General features: G+C 37.0%; 2 protein-coding genes and 1 long non-coding RNA gene across 4 annotated transcripts; 1 reads left to right on the forward strand and 2 right to left on the reverse strand.

Moving 5' to 3' along the window:
* Positions 1-661: 661 nt before the first annotated feature.
* On the reverse strand, positions 662-3,221 carry LOC110891557. The gene is made up of 3 exons (XM_035981307.1): positions 2,907-3,221; positions 1,215-2,114; positions 662-1,057 (listed from the first exon to the last, which is right to left on the reverse strand). Exons 1-3 carry the CDS (start codon positions 3,219-3,221, stop codon positions 662-664), a joined length of 1,611 nt encoding a protein of 536 aa, XP_035837200.1.
* Positions 3,222-9,784: 6,563 nt separating this feature from the next.
* LOC110889106 lies at positions 9,785-12,820 on the forward strand. 2 transcript variants are annotated; one of them, XR_002563402.2, is made up of 4 exons: positions 9,785-10,622; positions 10,787-10,975; positions 11,819-11,886; positions 12,205-12,820. It is a non-coding gene; the product is annotated as an uncharacterized LOC110889106 (long non-coding RNA). The 2 variants fall into 2 exon arrangements; XR_004874281.1 differs by lacking the exon at positions 11,819-11,886 and having other exon boundaries at positions 9,788-10,622.
* Positions 12,821-13,793: 973 nt separating this feature from the next.
* LOC110891558 (putative late blight resistance protein homolog R1A-4) lies at positions 13,794-17,010 on the reverse strand. The gene is made up of 2 exons (XM_022139262.2): positions 15,343-17,010; positions 13,794-14,816 (listed from the first exon to the last, which is right to left on the reverse strand). Exons 1-2 carry the CDS (start codon positions 16,539-16,541, stop codon positions 13,925-13,927), a joined length of 2,091 nt encoding a protein of 696 aa, XP_021994954.1. The 5' UTR covers positions 16,542-17,010; the 3' UTR covers positions 13,794-13,924.
* Between the last annotated feature and the right edge of the window lie 3,498 nt (positions 17,011-20,508).

A 20,508-nucleotide genomic window follows, 5' to 3' on the forward strand; every position in this document is an offset into this window, starting at 1 on the left:
CATAAATATACGACTTTGTAAAGGTTGCCATTTATTTTGAACTTGTTGGGATGTTGAATTCTGTTTTGTAATGTTTGTTATGCGCTGTTGCGCAAGTAACTTTGTGAATGTATGGTATGTTTTAGCTACAATATTTGCATGAGTACAATTACTTTGTTTACGTAAGACAAATACAGATGGTATAAAGCTCATGTGTGAACGTAGGGCTGGACCTTGCACAGTACGTGTGACCGCGGACCATTCACGAGACTTGTATTAGATTACCATAGTGTTTTTGTGCTTACCAAAAGAAATTGCATGCATTTGTAATAAAACCTAAAGGCGCAATGTTAGTAACAAACTTTGCATTGATTTGGATAAGGTGCAGAGGCCAGTAGATACAAAGCTGTTTTTAGGATAAATATAATAATTAATGACGATGCGTAAGTAAATAGCCACCCTTGTGTCGTACGTTGGTCAGCGTAGTGTGATGTCCAAGTACGAAGGGTGCTAAGATTACATGTAGCATCTGCGCATCTGCTACGCGTTCAACGTGCGCGGAACGTCTGTTCCGTCAAGTCGGCGTAGGGTATACGCTCCTTTTCCCAGGACCTTGTTGATCACATAAGGCCCCTCCCATTTAGGCGCGAGCTTCCCTGGTCGTTCTGTGTTTGATGCTTCGTTATCTCTTAGGACGAAGTCTCCCGGTAGGAAAGTGCATATGCGCACCGGATGCATTGTAATATTTTTCCAACTTTGACTTGCACTTGGCCTCGTTAATGGCTTCATTCTCTCGTCTTTCTACAAGGAGGTCCAAGTCGAGTCTGCGCTCTTGCTCATTGTTTTGTTTCTCCATGGCTAGCATGCGAGGTGACGGGAGACCGATCTCTGCTGGAATTACGGCCTCTGTACCGTAGACGGGGCTAAATGGTGTTTCTCCCGTGCTAGTCTTTGGCATGGTGCGGTGAACCCATAAAATACTTGGGAGTTCATCGACCCAGCCTCTTCTTGCAGTTCCCAATCTTGCTTTGATGCCATCTACAATCTGTTTATTAACACTTTCAACTTGACCGTTTTCCTGTGGATGCGCCACGGAGGCAAAATATGTTCAATGCGCATTTCTTTCATCCATTTTTGTAGGTCGTCGGAAGCAAAACGGGTACCATTGTCTATGATAATGCGCAACGGTAACCCGAACAACATATAATGTATTCCCAGATGAACTTTCCGATCACCATTGCGGTGGTTGATGCTAGAGCTTTGGCTTCTACCCACTTGGTGAAGTAATCCACTGCAACTATGATAAATTTTACTGTGCCATGCGAATCGGGAAAAGGACCTACTAGATCGATTCCCCATTGTTGGAAAGGCCATGCTGCGGTTACCGGAACCAAAGGGTTTTTTGGGCGAAGGGTCTTTGGAGCGTGGCGTTGGCACGAGGCACATTTGCGCAAAATCTCGACGGCATCCAAATGCATGCCAGGCCAGTAATAGCCTACGCTAATGATTTTTGCCACCACCATGCGAGGGCCAGCATGGATTCCCCATAGTCCTTCATGGATGTCTCGGACCATATATTGCATGTCATGTTTGTCAACGCATCGTAGAAAAGGACCCATATAATACTTTCGATATAGAATTCCATCCGCCATCTCATAAATGAGCGCTTTGTTTTGAATTTTCCTTGCTTCCGTTTTTCCTTCTAGAAGAGTTCCATGTTTTAAGAACATAATAATCGGGGACATCCAGGATGGATCCCCAATTTCTATCATGTTTACGTGTCTCAGAGGAACAAATGGGTTTGAGAGAACTTTAAAGCGGACCTCTTTTGCCAGGTATTTGAAACTTGTAGCGGCTAACTTGCTTAGCGCGTCCGCGTGCTTGTTCTTGCTTTTGTTGGTATGGATAATCTTAAAGGTCTGAAACTGATTGATTAAGGTTCTCGCCTGTTCAAGATACAGGGCCATTGTTTCAGCTTTTGCGTCACAACAACCGTTAATCTGTTCCGCAACCAATAGAGAATCAACATGCGCTTCTTCATTCTTTGCTCCAATTTTAATTGCTAGGCGGAGATCTGCGAGAAATGCATCATACTCTGCTTCGTTGTTGGTGCTTTTAAAATCTAACTCAGAAAACTGCAAGTAGCGTGTGGTATGGACGTAATCATGCTAAACTCCCTTTGTGAACGCCTACCCAACAGTACATCATGGCGGGATGTAGCTGGCATAACCATAAAATTGACTTGAATGGTGCGCGAGTGCTCACCATCAGAGGGTGTGACGGGAAAGGAGATCTGACCCAGCGGAAAGATGGCTTCATTGCAGAAACTAGTTAAAGGAAAATCAACTGGTTTCAAGCGCGCCTTGTCCTCTAGATCTAACTGCTTGAAACATTGTTCATAGATAATATCTATAGAACTACCCGGATCAATGAACATGTAATCAGTACGATAATGACCAAAAATACCAGTTATGATGATCGGTCGTTCTTCTTCGGGACCTCCTGGTACGACAGGAAAAATCACTTGCTGTTCGCGCCAGTGTGGATTATGACTTCGTTTGTTGTTACGCTTGCGCGATGGTCCTCCTTACACCATGTATGTTTGATTTGTCTTACTGCTTGAACTGTTAATTCCGCGAATGATCTGGGGAATGTCTTTACCAACACCTTGTACCACATGACTGAGCTCTCCTTGGTAGCTTTCACGATTAGGCTGGGTGTCTCGTTGTTGCGATAAATCTGGGCCCATCCTTGTGAAACATATTGCGTCTGAGAAATTTGCTCTGCACGATGATCCTGACGTCTAGATCCAGAATGAGTAAGCTTATATCTGGTGCTAGACTGAGAGTAAACTTCTGTATCGTCGACCCCGACATGTATGCTGATGAATCATAATGTAACAGTCGAGGTGCAAATGGAGTTTGCACCTGAGTTGCAGATTCATGTGTCTGTGATGCTGTTCGAGCTGCTGGTGTACAAAGTTGTACGAAATTTGCATTCAAAGCCTTTTGAAATTTGATAAACCAACAAGTCGGAGTTTCCTCAGGAAGAAGATTTGGACTGGTCGGAGTTCCGAGTTGAACTTCCGAGTTAACAGGATTGTGCACCTGATTCACCTCATGATGAATATCGTTGTCGCTAAACAATTTTCCCACGATTCCGTCGACACGAGAAGCACGGGCCAAAATGCCCCTGTTCTCGGGTCGAGGACTTGGTGGGTAATTTGACGGACCTTCTGCCATTGAAAACATAAGAGAAGAAGAAATGAATCGATCGAGAAGATGAAAAAATGAAAGTAGAAAAATCGGTGGGCGCCAATGAAGAAACAGGGATCTAAATTGACCGGAATCAATCAGATCTGGGGTTTTGTTCCTGCATAAAGAGGTTAATCTTCTCGTCGATTCACTGGTTTGAGGACTACTTCACCAGAGAACACTGCAAAACAGAAAGCTGCTAGACTCGCCATGGGGAGAATGGGGGTTCTCTCCGTGACCACCCTCCGGCGTGAGAATAAGTACAGTGATCTCAAAGGAAAAAGATGAAGTAGTAAGATTGAAAGTATGTGTAAGTAGCTTGTGAGATCATACCTGTAGTATCCTATTTATAACCGGAATTTGGCGCCAAAATATGTAACGGAGATAATAACGGGGAATACTTTTCCGTCGACAGTTATCTTTCTTTCCGTCAATTAGTTAACCCCATATTCATGCACACGGATCGTGGATCTGATTGACGGCTGGGGAGATGCCACATGGAAACTGGCTTTGTGTAGATCTTTCTTCAAGTTAGTGCCATCATCGTGATTTAGATGAGTGTCTAGGATTGTGCCATGTCACATTCGGTTGTAACCGAATGAAGCCATGCACGATGAGCATTTAAGGCCTTCTAGAAGATCTACAGCGGTAAACCATTATCCCTTTGCCACATGTCCATTCTGTTATAACAGAAAAGATTCCCTTTGTTCAAGTCCTGAGTTTATGCGCGCAGAAATGTTTAGGACTTTATCTTCAAACCTAATTGTACCCTTGCGCGAGCCCGCACAAGGGTGTTAGGTGAATATATGTCTTTCTTTTCTCCGGCGCATGGTCATCGAAGACTGTTCTTTCCCAAATCTTGTTTAGAACCGTTGCGCGACCGTAGAGGGTCTTATTCAAGATGCTTTTGGAATGAAGTTATGGTATGGTCCTATGTGCTTGTGCATGGTTTTTGGGACCATACCCCTTCACCCTCTAAACTTTCTGTTTTGATAAGGTTCCATGCAACCTTCAAATGTGTGACCATCCAAGATCACCATTGTTCATATGGTGAATCTTGTATTTGTCTAAATGTGTGAACCATGGAAGCTTGAGCTTTCCAAACTTGTTCCACTACCTCACTTGTTTATTTGTTTGTGTTCATCTAAGTAGCTTCCAAGACCCAAAGTAAGTTAACCTCGCCTCGCTTCCAACATTTGCCATGTTGAGTATGACACGCCTGGGTTGTTCTAATTTGGCTACTTAGTATCGTAGTAGGTTAGATATTTTTATTCCTTATTATCATTCATGACCAACCAGGTCATCAAATAAGTTGAGGACCTTGTGTTTTGGTGAATCATATAATGAGGTTTAATGGATGGAAATTATCCTACCTCCATGCTTGACTTACATGATAATACATGATGGACTAGATTATAACATATTCTATATAATATATAATGTATATTAACTGAATTCTTGATACTAACCGGATTATGGTTAAGTGTCATGAACTTAGGTTATGTTATCTTCGTTCTAGACTCCTCGTTTGTGATTCTAATGGGCAAGTTAGGACCCATGAAAACACATGAAAACTTAGTGTCCAAACGAGTATTTAGACAAGATATATTTTCATGTACATATACTTTTTATACTTAATTCCGAATCCGAACTCTATACAAACTCCGAATACTCACACACCTTCGTTTCCCTAATGTAGGGTAACTTTGGTGCTCCACTCTCATCAACTCACGTTTAATCGGAAAGCTTAGCAAAGTGTAAGCGTACATGACCCCTTTTTACTTTTCGACACTTTTTGGTTGCAATACTTATTCTTTATTAAAACACACACATACACTTACAAACATGCTTGACACAAACAAACAATCCAATATACATGCTTAATACGTGATACTAGAACTCATACATGCTAGAATATTTATTTGCTTTATACTTGTCATTAGCTTCATACAAGACTCTCTTAACATGTATAGCGCTATAGGAGTAACACACCGCTCGTATTCTTGAGGTCATGTTAAGTTATACAAAAGCGGTCTTGTCGTTGTGATGGCAAGATTACGCTAGTGGGAAACTTTTGGTTGACAATTATAAGTTGCATGCTAGTATTGTTATGTTAAGTCTTAGTTTACAATTATGCCATTTGGATTTGTTTAAAACGTTTATACTTACGATAGTACTACAAACTTATATGCTCGCCAATACTTTATCTGTTGACATGTACCTTAATACGTATTGGAGGAACTTGATGATGAGACGTTGAAAAAAAAAATGAAATCTAGTAGGATGACTAGGAACCCATTTTAAATTTAGTACTTGTTGTTGTATTTTGTTTATTTGTTCAAGTTGTTGTATTTGTTTCCAAACGTTGTATTTTACCTTAGTAATGAAATGAAATTTGGTTTATTACATGTCGCAAATAGTCGTTATGAAGTCTCTTGCAATCTCGTTTTCATCTCATTCCGATGTTTCCGCTATCGGTTGGGGTGTGACATCGAGTGTCTGTACGATACCAGTATCGTAACTGACCGATACTGACCAAACAACACCAATACCGGTATGGGTATCCATTTTTATTTTTTTCCATCGATGTAAAATACGTGTCGATTGACAACGATTGTTATGTTGAGTGTTGGTATCGTACCGGTAATGTAATGAACGAAAACGATAATAACCAAAGGCCGCAACGACGTGCACGGGAATCCCACTAGTTCTTATTATATATTATTTTAATATAAATTACACAAATAATCCCTTTAATTAGATTATAATTTTCTTTTTTTTATATTACCGATATTGTCTAAACAACATCAATACCGTACCATATAACATCGGTATAGTTTTTTTTATTGTTAGCGTCATCATGTGCTTATTATTATGCACGATTCGATAAAACTTCTATTCGAACGAGCCACATATAGTTATTTTTTTATCTTCACAAATCGAACATATACCGACCAAACAACATTGGTAATGGTACCGTATTCGTTTTTATAGTTTTCTCGACGTGGCGGTATAAAATTCATTGAACACAAAGTTATATTCGCAATAAAGTAATTTTTTTATCGTAAGCTATATCGAGTGTCTATACGATACTGGTATCGTAACTGACCGAACAACACCGGTACCGATATTGGTATTCCTTTTTATTGTTTTGAATCGATATAAAACACGTATCGATTGACAAGGATTGTTATGCTGAGTGTCGGTATCGTACTGATACTGTAATAAACCAAAACGATAATAACCAAAGGCCGCAATGAACTACGCGGGAATCCCACTAGTTCTTATTATATATTATTTTAATATAAATTACAAAAATAGTCCCTTTAGTTAGATTAACGCAAAGTACAAAAATAATCCCTCTCGTTTTTTTTAACAAAGACTTTTATTTATACAACCTTTGGTCGCATCCCCCAATTGGGAGACCGACCACCCTACTCCGGCCAGTTATGTTGTCTTAACCAGACCCATAATGGTATTAGAGTTTGGCTGGGTGTTCAAAGGAAAAACCACACATGTACTCGCGCGAGTGGTTAATAGGGACCGACCTCACCTATGTGTAAAATATGTTGGCTCCAAGACTTGAACATGCGAGCAATGGTGGGTTCCAAGCCTTATCATCTGATGTCCAATGGACCACGGGCTAGAAGACAAATAGTCCCTCTAGTTGGTCAATGTTTTTTTATCATTTTACTTAAATCAAAACACAAAACACAAAATATAAATATTGGTCTTCGTACCTCAAAGTGTTACAAAATTGGGATTATATAACATGAACATGTTATTTGAAAACCTTAGTCTATAAATGTGTTATTTTGGTAAACCACAAGAACTATATTTTAGTTAACTCTACCAAAAGTTTCACACACCAACCATCTAAAGTTGTTACTACTCATGAAACTTAGGGATGAGTAAAAACCCTAGCCCGACGAGTATATCTGAAACCCAAAATATCCAGAGCGGATATGCCGATACTCGATGGGTATAGGACCGGATATGAGATTGGAAAAAAAATTATGGGTATAAAGCGGGTATGGGATAAAGTGGCACTTGACTTGATCACCAAAACTATATACCCGTTTATCTAAACCATACACCCGAAACATATAAAATAAACTTTTCTTTTGAGATGTATATATCTTGATGATATTATTTATTGTTTATATTATGAATACAAATTTATCTTTTGAAATTTATGTTACGGTGATATTTACATATTTTAAACATTTATAGTTATAATAATATGTATGTAATTAATCATTTTTAATTAATTATAGTTATTAAAAGTATAAAGTTGTATAAAAATTATCAAGGTAAGAAAAAAATTGTAGTTGCCGATCCTGAGGAGTAATTTTTTAGAGCATTCACATCTAACTCCCAACTTTTTTACCATATTTACACTAAAAATCACTATCTTTTATCTCTCCTTTTCAATTGAATAATATTTTTTCAATACTTTTATCGTTATAATTTTTATCTTCCGCTTACAACCAATTTCAAAATACATTAAAAAATTATAAAAGATAAACAATATTCCAACAAATTTACAAATGAATACTAACATTTTCTCTCTCCTCCACCTAGACCAAACCCAATGCTACATGTAAATTTTTAAAAGAATATTGCTACATCACCATATAATAAATCAACATCCATCTCATCTTACACTCATCAAATGCATTGTAAATATTATGCATTGATGATGGTTTTACAACCACTTTTTATAAAATAAAAAAGCATAGATGTGAATGCTTTTAGCAAAAACGGTACCCATCGGCATAGTATTACAGACGGACATGAGAATGAGATTATCAATACATACACCACGAACCCTGCTCGTTCCCCACCCTGCCCTATATCTCTCTGCCTTTCTCCTTTCTCTATTTCAAGTTTTTTCCAACTGTTTTCTGGTGATTTGTTCGGGAGTTAATTACTGTTTTCGTCCCTGTGGTTTATCAAAAATCACTATTTCAGTCAATTAGTTTAAAAATTGCGATTTTAGTTCATGTGGTTTCACTTTCGTAACCATTTGCTCTCATTTTAGTTCATGGTTACGAAATGGTTACGAAAGTGAAACCACAGGGACTGAAATCACAATTTTTAAACTAATGAACTGAAATAGTAATTTTTGACAAACCACGTGGACGAAAACAGTAATTAACTCTTTGTTCGGCCAATTGCTCTCATTCTCACACATTTTGATCTCGTTCAAAACCACCTGATCCGCCTAATTTGATTTCAAATGCTCAGGGGAACTCGCGAGTGGTTGTGGAAGTTACGAGACCTAAGTACATGGCCGGCCCTGGGGGTGGGCGGGGAGGACCACCGGCCAGGGCCCGATATTTCGAGGGGCGCGTTTTTTTATGAAAAACCCGATATGTATATGTAAAATATTTGTTTAATCGGGTAAATCCATACGAACACCAACATAGGCACCCTTACAAAACTATTCTTATGATTTAGATTAGTTATTAACCCCTTTGACATTAGGTTTAGATCTTTAGTGAGCCAAATACCCAATTTCGATAAAGCTTAAGGGCATATTTTTTTGAGCTCGAACAGGGTACAGAAATTCTTAGGGCCGGCCTGCCTAAGTATGTTTCCTTTAGAACGAACATTGCATTGGCAATTTGTACCAGGAACAAAACTGTGGGGAGCCCGTTTTCTCAAATTGCAAATTCCTCTGTGCTGAATTCCAACACCAATTTTGGTAAGGGCCTTGCAAGCTAAAATTCATATGTTAACGTTGTGAATGGAAACAATGAGCCTGTTAAGGAAATTGTTTGGGTCTTTGGGAGTATTATTCTTTAAGTAGCGTTCGTTTCATAGAATGGAATGAAATGGAATTAGGAAGTTTTTCTTTGTAAAATTGATCTTGGTTGGGGGAGGGAGAGATTTGAAATCCTTTCCTCTAATGAAATTTGTGACTATTTCAACATTCCTTAGAAATCCTTCACTCTAATGAAGGAATGGAATGGAATGTTGAAATAGTCACAAATTTCATTGATTAAAGAAATTTATTGGATTTCAAATTCCTCCCTCCCCAAACCAAGATCAATTTTACAAAGAAAAGCTTCCCAATTCCATTCCATGAAAGGAACACTACCTAACTCTTCTGCCAAATGAATGGGGATAATATTGTTAATTTGAAAACAGAGTTTATTGCTGCCAATTGGTCTTTAATCGCCATATGATGTTTCTGATATTCATTTATCAATAGCAAACTAAAACATCGAAATAGGCAACCCGGCAATAAAGTTTATAACAGTAATAAATATATTCTGATGGCTTGCTCGGTGGGTATGAATGGCGGTTCCTATGATCGATAAGAAGATCATTACGAAGCGGGTCAAGTAATTCAAGAGGCCCAAAGCGACTGGTAAGTCTGTGTTTTGTTTGTTTAGTCAATAGATAACAGGTTTGTTCCTTTAACATTTTGACACAATCTTATAACAGTATTTGTGAAATTCAGTTTATGTGCACCTCTTAATTCAGCCTGAACTGTGACTTTTTTTAACTGTTAAACGGGTCGTAAGCTACTATCCCCCACATTGTTTGATGGGTTCGATGTAGATGTTGGATTGTTCTCCCATGTTTCTAGAAAAATGTATACTTAGGGAGTTAGGTCTTTGATATGGAACATGAAGATTTGAAAATCGAAATGAAATCTGTTGCAAAGCAATTCTTGTATGTTCACTGTATGCAGGTAGCAATTGATATCATGAGATTTGTCTATAGTTCTCACTTTGGGTTTATCAAAATTGTTGCAGCATTTGGAAATTCTTTGCTTGACAGCCCGTTTCCACTGGTACCCATTTTAGTCAAAACTCGTTATGAGCAGAACCAAAATGACCATTTTTCAAATGGCCAGCTCTGACCCAAACCCGTTCCTGGCCTGTTAACCCACCTGACCAGACCTGTCTTGCCCGTTTGCCGGTTATATTTACATTTTAAGGTATGGAACGGTGACAGAGTAAGTCAAGTTTTTAGTTTGCTTAGAACCTGTCATGTTAGATAAAATGAGTAAAGAAAGGTGTGTTTGTCAAACGGGTAAGGCAATATCTAGTAGACCTGGCAAAAGTAACCCGTCATGTTGAATCTGGGTCTTTATGGGTCACAACAATAACTTCCTGGGTTGATTTGGGTTTTTAATTGGTGGATCAAAATGGGCAAAAACAATATGAAATAGCTTTAACGGGTCAAGAAGAGAAATAGAGTGGGTGAGATTGGGTTGCAGAAAATAGAACGGGTCTCTGAAGAGTGAAACCGAAATCGATTCGTCTCTGAAATCATCTTCTACATCGATCTTGTTGATTCCAAAATCATCGATGTTTGCTTTCAAAATCTTCGACTCCAATCGGTTTCTTGTTCCAAGTGGACTATTCACAGGTTCATTCTTCTACAATCATCCTTTTTTTTGAAATTCGTTCCTTTTTTCCTCCATTGTTCTTATGCTATTTGTTCTTTAAATTCTTGGCTGTTCTCCTCCAATCAATTGTTATTCTGCAATCGTTCTTCTTGGCATTCACATATTCGATTTTGATATGGCTCAGGTAATAAGTGTTCTTCCGTGGCAGTTGTGGAGTGTACCAATGGAACGCCCACCAGATGTTTGATGAAAGTCCAGGGAGAATTATGGAATAGAATTCATAAATTCTATGGCTGCTTTTGAAGATAATGTTCATTCAGAAAAGGATGCTACTGGTGTAGATATGAAGGCTGGGTTAACTACTACGGCAAAGGTATTAATATTTGCTTAAAAGTTAATTAGGGAGTCAAATAAGCATATCTATTTAATAGAATAATAACAATCAAAAACACATATTCATAACTTTCATCAAAGAAAAACTGCAAGAGAAAGAAAATGCAAATTACAGTAAAGATTTCTATGAAACGATTAACTTTTCAAATTTGTTCAAAAAACTCAAAATGATAACTGTATTTCCATCAGATTAAAATGTCATATGGTTTCAGAACTTCTGGGTCAATTTATTTAATGAAAAACAATTAGGTCAAATGAAAAACATGAAGAAAAAAATAGATACGAGTGTGGAGATACTTTACAGCAGGGAAAGTGTTCCTGGTGTAAAACAATCTTACGAGTGTGGAGGTACTGACACGCCATCTAGAATTGGCTGCTACATTCATTGGCAATTTGTACCAGGAACAAAAGTGTGGGCAGCCCCTTCTCTCAAATTGCAGACTCCAATGTGCTGAAATTGAACACCATTTTTGGTCAGGTCCTTGCAAATTTGAATTGAACTTTCAGTCCTGGTCCTGCAGTAGTTGAATGTGCTAGTACATTAAGGGATGTTGATATAATTGATGCTGAGAAAACTGTTAATGAACATGAGCCATCAATTATTCATGCAATTCTGACTGTCCAACCTGTTTTTTTTTTTTTTTTACACTGCTTCTGCTGATAGAAATGATGATAAGGAGGATAGGGCTAACAATTTATATGTTATTGTTGTGAATGGGAACAATGAGCCTGTTAAGGAAATTATTTGGGAGTATAATTCTCCAACCAAATGGGGATAATATTGCTGCCAATTGGTCTTTAATTGGGTGTTTGAATATTGTAGGTTGATGTTTTCTAGGTCATTTTAAGTGAGAGCTAATCTTGTTTCTATCTTCGAGACGGACTTTGCAGGTGATTGTTCTTATGCACTTATGTCTATAGGTCATGTTATAGTTGTCTTTGTTGATATCTTACTAGGTTACTCTTTCACTTATTTTGTTTTTTATTGGAGCTGAGGGTCTCTTTTGAAAGCAGCCTTACTAACCCTACCTATAGCTTTGCTCTGGGTGGGATATATTGGGTACAATTGTTGTAATTTTAGTATCTTAATGATTCATCAATGTGTTTGTCTTCAATCTTCTTGTGTTGTTTGATGATTGGCCCTTTGCATGAAATCCTTGACTTTTAAGTGTTATGTTAGTAAATATATTTTTATGGTTTGTTATGTAGTTACCAATGGTGGCTCCTAAGGCCAAAGGGTGTGAATCGTGAAGGGGAATCGTGGAGCTAAGGTGCCATGGTGGCCATTAGTGGAACACCCCTTGCTAGTGATGGTGAAGGGCATGAAGATCTCCACGAAGGCCACCAGACTTCTGCTATCCAATTTTTTAAATAAAAAAAAAAAAATTAAAAACAAGTGGGGATAGTGAACCACACCCATGGATAGTGGAGGAGAGAGATTGTGGAAGGGGATGCTGAAGTGGCGCTGAGGTGGAGGATGGTGATGGGTGTTCACTAACCACACCCATCAGCCTAAGATCACTAAGAAGCGGGTCAAGTAATTTATGAGACCCCAAAGTGACTCGAAAATCTGTGGCAATGTGCATCCTGCTTGTTTGGACACTAGATATGAAGTTTGTTTCTTTAACATTTTCACAAAATCTTCTAACAGTATTTGTGAATTCAGTTTGAGTACACTTCTTAGTCAGCTTGAACTGTGTATTTTGATTTTAACTGTCAAACGGGTGGTAATCTACTATCCCCCACGTTGTTTCTCATGTATACTTAGGTCTTTGATATGGAACATGAAGATTTGAAACTTGAAATGAAATCTGTTGCAAAGCAATTCGTGTTCACTGTATGCAGGTAGCAATTGATATCATGAGATCTGTTTATAGTTCTCACATTCGGTTTATTAAAATTGTTGCAGCATTTGGAAATTCTTTGCTTCCTTTGTAGTATAGTTTTGATTTATTACTTTAAATGGTTTTTTTTTTTTTTTTGGTAATGACGGATTTCATAATCCATATTTTGATGGGTTTGAGTCTTCATTAATGTTTTCTTAAGTATCTGATTCTTCATACAGATTTCACTTTAGGTTTATGTGCAGGATTTGCTAATAGCATTTAAAGATGTCTTCATTCTTGTAATTTTTAATATTTTATGAGATAAAACAGAGAATTTTGTGAATTTATCAAATCCAACTAAATTGACTTGTTTTAAAACAGCCCGTTTCCACCCGTACCCATTTGGATCAGAACTCCTTATGAGCCGAACCAAAATGACCTTTTTTTTAGAACAGCTTGTTCCGACTCCAAACTCATTCTGATCCGTTAACCCGCCTGATCCGACCTGCACTTTTGTCAGGTAATCGGTTCAGTTTTAGTCAAATTATTAGTTTGCTTAGTCAAACAGATAAGGGAGTATCCATCAAAAGAAAGGTTCAGGGGAAATAGTTAACTTGAAAATTGAGTAAGTGGAAACCGCCTAAGTTTTCAGTTTTCACATTGTTGTTTGTGTGGTCATACATTTGCAAGGGTACAAAAAGGGAGTTAACTGCGGAAGAGATATTGGAAAAAAGCTAAGGAGGTATTGCGTCACACGAAAATGATAAGGGTAGTAAGGGTATTATATTTTATATTACACTTGACCTGTAACCTGTTTAATGTACCACATAGCCTGACCCAAAATTGCCACCTCACATTAGACCAAACCATGTTCATCAAAGTTTATCAGGGCGTTTGTGAAGATGTTAAACATTAAAAATAATAGTTTTTATACACATTAGACATATGTCCAGCTCCATTGCAGACCATCACACACTTTATAGATCAAAATGTTTTCAGACTCACTGTACAAAACAAGACCAAAATTAGTAGCCTCAGACTAAGACTAACTGCAAAAAAAATTGGCAGCCAGAATGGTTGATTTCTGCATCTTTCTATGCATCTTAATCCACTAAGTAGAGGACGTCAGTCTTAAGATCGTAGTTTCCCATATTTTGTTGCTCTTCCTCAATTCTTCTAACAGATTCACCAACCGAGTGCTTACAATACATGATTTTGATGAGCTCAAGTGTTGGTATGTCCCCTATTTCAAGGGGGATCTCTTCGAGATCGTAGCAGAATAATATTTCTAATTGTCTGAGACACGGGAAGCTTGAACTACAGGCTTCCCACAGTTTGATATCCAACTTTTCAAGTCTCAAGAATTTTAGCTGTCGAAACTCTTGTTCATCTGCCTTCCAGCAGCTTCCCATAAAGGCATTTCTTTTTAGTTTTAAAACCTGGAGATTAGGTAATGACTGAATGATTGACATGTCACTCCATGGTAGAGCGCACCATTTTAGCGTAAGTGTTTTCAATGTTTCTGGGAATGTAATGTGATTCTTTTGATAGCTTGGCTCACCTTTGGGACTATCATCCATACATGAATCCCAGATTCCAATATACTTGAGCTTTTCAAGGTAGGTGAGAGATTGGAAGTCATTTTCCTTTTCTGTGTATGTAGTACATGTAAGTTCCTTAATGTAGGGAAAACACTTTTGAAAATTATCTACACCATCTCCCAACACCACATGTGAAATTGTTTGCAATTTCATTGGTTTGTCAATGGAAGGAAGAAAAAATATGTTCTTCAAGTACAAACATCCACTGTTAGAAGGATTATAACTCAAATGCCTCAGACTTACTAAATCTGATATGTTACGGGGTAAAACAGTATCACGACATGAAAAATAAATGAGAGTTTGAAGGTTCCATAAATCGCATATTGAAGATGGGAAATCTTCTGATGAATTCTGGATTGCAAGATACCTCAAGTGAGCCTTTTCATGCAGTCGGGAAAATATTTTAATTCACATGTTTGTAAACTTAACACTCTAAGTAGCACAAAGGAACTGAAATACCTTGCAATGTCATCACTCGAAGATCTAAAATCACTAAGCCACAAAATCGATCGAAGGTTTTGGACGGACCGATATGAAAAGCCTAGAATGTTGATATCTTCATTTCTGAACATACGGATTGGCTTACATGGTGGTGTAGAATTGTTGGGACTAATCTAGTCATAACTCAAAAGTTGGAGGGTGCTAAGTGTTTTAGTTTATTTTATTTAGGTTTCCTAATTCTAGTCTAGGGATGTTTTCTTGGGCATCAAGGTTTATTAGATAGGTTTATCTAGTTTGTTTATTTTGTTAATAGAGTTTGAGTCGGGTTAGGACTAGAATTAGTTTAGTATAAATAGATGGTTAGGGTCATTGTAATTATTGTAATTAGTGTGTGCTCTCATTGATAAATTAATAAAAGAGTCGAACAAGTTTGTTCATATTGCGTGTTTGTTTATTCGATCAAGGGCCTGATTTCCAACAGTGTAGTGACATTCGAAAGCTCAGAGGACAATATTAGTCTTTCTGTTTGAAGGATGAATCCTTCTTCCTTGGCTTTTTTCAGGCATAGCTCCTTAACAAGATCATGCACTTTACAAGCTTTGACACCTCCATCAGACTCCCTCCTGTCTACTACAATTACAAGATTTCTGTCAATTAGATCCATCAAGTAACCCTCTGCAACATCCTCCAAGCATCGATCTCCACCTTGTTGAATAAACCCCTCAGCCACCCATAACCAACTCAGCCATCGTACCTCAAACTCGTAGTCCTCTGGTAAGCCACCAAGATAAAGAAAGCACTCTCTCAAATGAAGAGGAAGATGATTGTAACTTGAAGCTAATATTTCTAGGCATCCATTTTGGTCACCTACAAGATATGAACCCGTCTTGTAAGAAATTTCCTCCCACAACTTTTCACTACATGCTTCTTTGGCTAAAACTCCTGCGATGACAACTACAGCTAGTGGTAATCCTTGACAATTTGCAACTATTTGCATTCCAGGTTTAATTGACCATTCAGGGCACTCATTGCCATGGAACACCTTCTGACACAACAAGTCCCAACTTCTTTCTTTGCTCAAATGTCCTAAGTGATGAATCAGTCCATTTGAAGTTGCATGCTTAACAACTTCAGTGAGGCGACTGGTGAGCAAAATTCGACTTCCGTTGTTGTCATGGGGGAAAAATAATTTCAAATTATCCCATGTGTCTATGTTCCAAATATCATCAATCACAATCAAATATCTCTTATTCATTAAGTATTTGTGCACCATTTCATGAAGTTTAGAGTCACTAGTCTTTTCAAATTCTAGTTTTACATCCATGGATGCCAGAATTTGAATCAACACAGCCCGCTTATCATATGTTTGAGAAACAGTGACCCATACACGGACATAGAAATGATGCTTAACATAACCATCATTGAACACTTTGGTGGCGAGTGTAGTCTTGCCAATTCCACCCATACCAACAATAGAGATAACATCTAGCTTCTTTTGATCTTCCACAAGTTTGTCTCTTATCAGCTCAGCATCACCATCCATCCCCACTACGATTTCATCCAATCGTTTTGAATTTCTGTTGAACGAAATTCGAGCAGCAGCAGCAGCAGATTGATTTAACATTCTTTCAGGTCTTGGAGATGATTCCATCTTCATGCTATCGAATTTCATACTCATGAATTCAACTTTGATAGAGTTTAATGATGTTCTAACGTCATCAAGATTTAGAGAGGGATTAAAGTCCTCAGAATGTTCACTGTGAACACCGGATAGAAAGAGATCGACGATATATTGTGCCTGTTCTGCTGCATATGCGAATCTTCTTCAGATCATTAAGTTTTTGGATGTCTTGATGTTGGTCGATGAAAAGGGTTTTCATCATGGAGCCAAGCTCGTCATAGAGAAACTGGAATTGAGGCCTTTCGGATACAACAGAGAGGTTGTTGAAGAATGGAATGTCATTGCAGTTAATAAGCTGGTTCAACTGGTCCATGAACATCTGGATACCTGCGTATGCCATCTTAACGGGATAACAGAGTTAGGCTCCTCGTCCTCTCAGATCTGGAAAAAGCAAACAATGAAAACCTCGTCGTGGCTGGATCTGGACTGGAAAAGGGCAGACCTCTGGATCTGGATCTGGATTCAAGTCGCCGACCGGACCAGAAAAGGGAGGGGGTGGAGAAAACAAGACCCACTGCAGTTGACCGACTTATTTTTTTACACTGTGTTCCAGAGTTTACTAACCGAAAGAAAGGAACGGAAACAAAAAGAAAGTAAAAATATTTTGTGTTCCAGAGTTTCATTTTCATTGAAGGAAGGAAAAGAAAGGAAAATAAAACATGTCGTGTTCCCGAGTTTCATTTAAGTAAGGAAAAGAAAGGAAGTGACAGGAAAACTAGGCTAAATTCTTTAATTTTTCTTTCCTTCCGATTTGGGAGGAAACGGTGGGAAAGACATCTTTTTTTTTGGGTGCTACTTTCTACACCCCCCCTATTTACTTTTTTCACCCCCTCCTCTCACATACTTACAGGTGGGGCCTGCGTGGGACCGACAGTTTTCCTCTCACAAGGGGGGGTATAATCAGGAAAGAGGGGGGGTGCGTATAGAATGAGCCTTTTTTTTTCCTTTCCCGTCCTTTCCTTTCTCACTTTTGCTTTATTTCTTATCCCTCATTAAGTTAACTCGGGAACAGAGCGTTAGTCTTCAAATTTTACATATTCTTTCGATGTAATTATTAATATATAACAAATAAATAGATTAATATTCTTTCTTGATAGTTGTTCAGTTTGTTTCCATCCGTAAGTATTTATTTACATTTCACGTGACCCATGAGTCATTAATAAACTCATACCGATCGTGTAATTTTATATATATAAATAATTAAAAAATACAGCATTTAGCATTGTTATAAAATTATAGTAAATTCTCAAAGCTTGTTTAAAATTTTTCATCCCTAAGCTTTGATGGGTTCTGCCACTCTAATCCGATTTTTGTTTTTACACTCGGACCCTCGAGGTTTTCTAAGTCTTGTCATTTCCATTTAATTGGTTAACACCATCCAGTTTTCAAATTACATAAGCGGAGTGGGGGCGGTTACGTTATCCCCCGTGATAGCAAAGTTCCACGTGTGGAACAAACACAAATTCCACCGCCACCTACAAAGTCCACGAGTGATAGCCATGAGTCCGTGATAAAATCAAAGAGTGATGGGGGTGTGAGTGATAAATGGATGTGAGGGGGTGTGAGGGTTTATTGTTGGGTGTGTGAGTGATGACCATTGCCACTAAAAAGGATGTGAGTGATGGAAAAATAGTTGATGACATGACGGAACTTGATTGGATGTTTGTGAGTGATAGAATTTTTGCAAGTGATACCACCCTCACTCTCCTAAGGTGTATATATGTCTTTTTATTTATATGTTATTGTTTTTTAATTTATTCATTCTCATTGGATGAAATTGACAAGATTTGAAAACCCTGAAGCCAAATGCAAAGTATCAAAACCTCAAGCTTTGATAGAATTGGTGGTGGTAGGGAGGAAGGTAGATTTTAAGTAAGTAGGTAAGGTTTAACTAGGGGTGGCAAAAGTAGTAGGTTGAGCAGGTTTTGGTTATGGATTAGGATAAGTATGAGTTAATTAGGATTGGTTTATTAACAAAAAAGTTAGGATAAGTATGAGTTAAGATGAGTTTATTAAGAAAAAGGTTAGGATGAGTATGCGTTAATATTGGTTTCGATCATCATAGGCTAAAAATAAAAAAAAATCAAGAATTTAAAAAATCAAAAAATTTAAAAAGATTTAAAAATTTTAAAAATATAAAATTTAAAACTAAAAAATTTTTTAAAATTAAAAAACCTAAAAAATTGAAAAATAAAAAAATTAAAGAAAATTTAAAAATTAAAAATAAAAACTAAAAACTAAAAAAATAAAAAAAAATATGGCCTAGAAATTTTTTTTTATTGACTTTTGATATAAGATTTACTTAATTATATGTTTATTTTATAATATATACTTTTAGTTAAAAAAATTTATTACTTCTAGTTAAAAATTTAAAAACTAAAAAACGCATTATAGTCAAACACTTCATTCTGTTAAAGTGTTCGCAGATGTTAGTTTTCACAACTGTGAGTTCACAAATAAAAAAAATAAAATATAAAATAATTTAAAAAATCCAAAAAAAAAATAAAAAAAACCCAAAAAAATAAAAAAAAATGAAAAATAAAACACAAAAAAATATAAAACAAAAATTTCCAAAAATATTTTTTTAAAAAGTAAAAAAACAAAAATTTAACAAAAAGTCTAAAAACTAAAACAGAGTTAAAAAATTATAAAATCAAAAAATAAAAATAAAAAATTCAAAAAAACCAATAAATAAAAAATAAAAAAAAAACTAAAACACGTGTGTTTCATGAGTGGCCTATGTTGGGGAAAGTGTGTTCATATGTGATTTTTTAATTTTTTTAAAATTACGTCGTTAGTCCCTGTGGTTTATGGAAAGTAACAACTTATGGTACTAATAGTTTAAAGTAATACTCTAAGGTATTAACCTTCTAATTTGTAAGAAACTAGAGTACTAACACTTAAGCTTGATTAACTTTAACCGAGTTCAAGGGTAACTACTTCTTTTTGTATTTTTCATTTATCAAAAGTCATTAAAGACTCTAAATAAAAACCCTCTATCCCCGTAAACTCAAATGTAACCTACGATTCCACAACTTCTGTGACATTTGCATCTTTTCAATCATCCTACAATTCCGATCTTTTTCATATTAAATAAAATGTTATATATTATTTACGAAATACGTAATCGAATGATCGAGCGAAACGATATTCCTAACACTTCCGGACAAAAATCCAAGTTACACATGCCTTAACACCTTTATATAACCTAAATATTAGGTTAAAGGGGTTAAAAATGACAAAAATGCAATAATACAAGTCCATGGGTCAAATCTGTCAAAAACCAAAACTTTTAATCTGCAATAATACAGTAAGCAGTGCCTAGTTCAGCAGAATGGCAGCTGTCCATTTCAGCTGCATTTCTTGGCCTCCAAGTCATGAAATTGTCACCATTTCACCTCTTTTGGACATGTGCGATGACACTAAACATGTCTTAACACCTGGAGGGACATTTGTCTTGATTTGGTGAGCTCAAATTCACTATGAATAGCCTTGATCTTGAGCCATTTCAACTTGCTCATTTCAAACTTCTTTATCCCATCTCTTTAGAGCTTGTTTCCAGCAATTGGAAGCTTCCTACTGAGTTCTAAAAGTGTTCTTCAACACAAGTAAGTGCTCTCGCTAGTTCTTTTCATTGTTTTGGCTATTTATGAGCCAAAAGTCAAACAAATTGACTTTTGTTTGGCTTTCGGTTCTGACCATTTTGGTCAAGTCAAAGTTCAAATTGAAGATTTGAACTTTGCAATGTTATCGTAATCACGAAGGTATTAATCCCTTGCGATTGCACCTTCTGATTACCACATTTAGTAGGCGAAATGACGAGTCAAACGTTTACGAAATAAAAGTCAAAAGTGCATACAAATGCATTTTACGACGAAAACGTTTTCGGGTATTAAAACTTAAAGTTTTGACACCAATTCAGTTTTATAACATTATTAGACATGTTGAAACATGTCTAACTTTT

This window comes from Helianthus annuus, chromosome 12 (assembly GCF_002127325.2).
Source record: "Helianthus annuus cultivar XRQ/B chromosome 12, HanXRQr2.0-SUNRISE, whole genome shotgun sequence".
In the NCBI taxonomy this organism is placed as follows: Eukaryota; Viridiplantae; Streptophyta; class Magnoliopsida; order Asterales; family Asteraceae; genus Helianthus; species Helianthus annuus.

What these genes read in the sequence shown, in the direction of transcription:
- LOC110891557 (XM_035981307.1), bottom strand. Translation starts at nt 3,221, where the DNA reads ATGGCAGAAGGTCCGTCAAATTACCCACCAAGTCCTCGACCCGAGAAC. An exon ending in CACATGAATCTGCAACTCAG is followed by an intron (nt 2,115 to 2,906) that starts GTGCAAACTCCA and finishes CGCTACTTGCAG; the next exon opens with TTTTCTGAGTTAGATTTTAA. An exon ending in TAGCATCAACCACCGCAATG is followed by an intron (nt 1,058 to 1,214) that starts GTGATCGGAAAG and finishes GCGCATCCACAG; the next exon opens with GAAAACGGTCAAGTTGAAAG.
- LOC110891558 (XM_022139262.2), bottom strand. Translation starts at nt 16,541, where the DNA reads ATGAGTATGAAATTCGATAGCATGAAGATGGAATCATCTCCAAGACCT. An exon ending in CTTTCGAATGTCACTACACT is followed by an intron (nt 14,817 to 15,342) that starts GTTGGAAATCAG and finishes TAAAATATTTTC; the next exon opens with CCGACTGCATGAAAAGGCTC.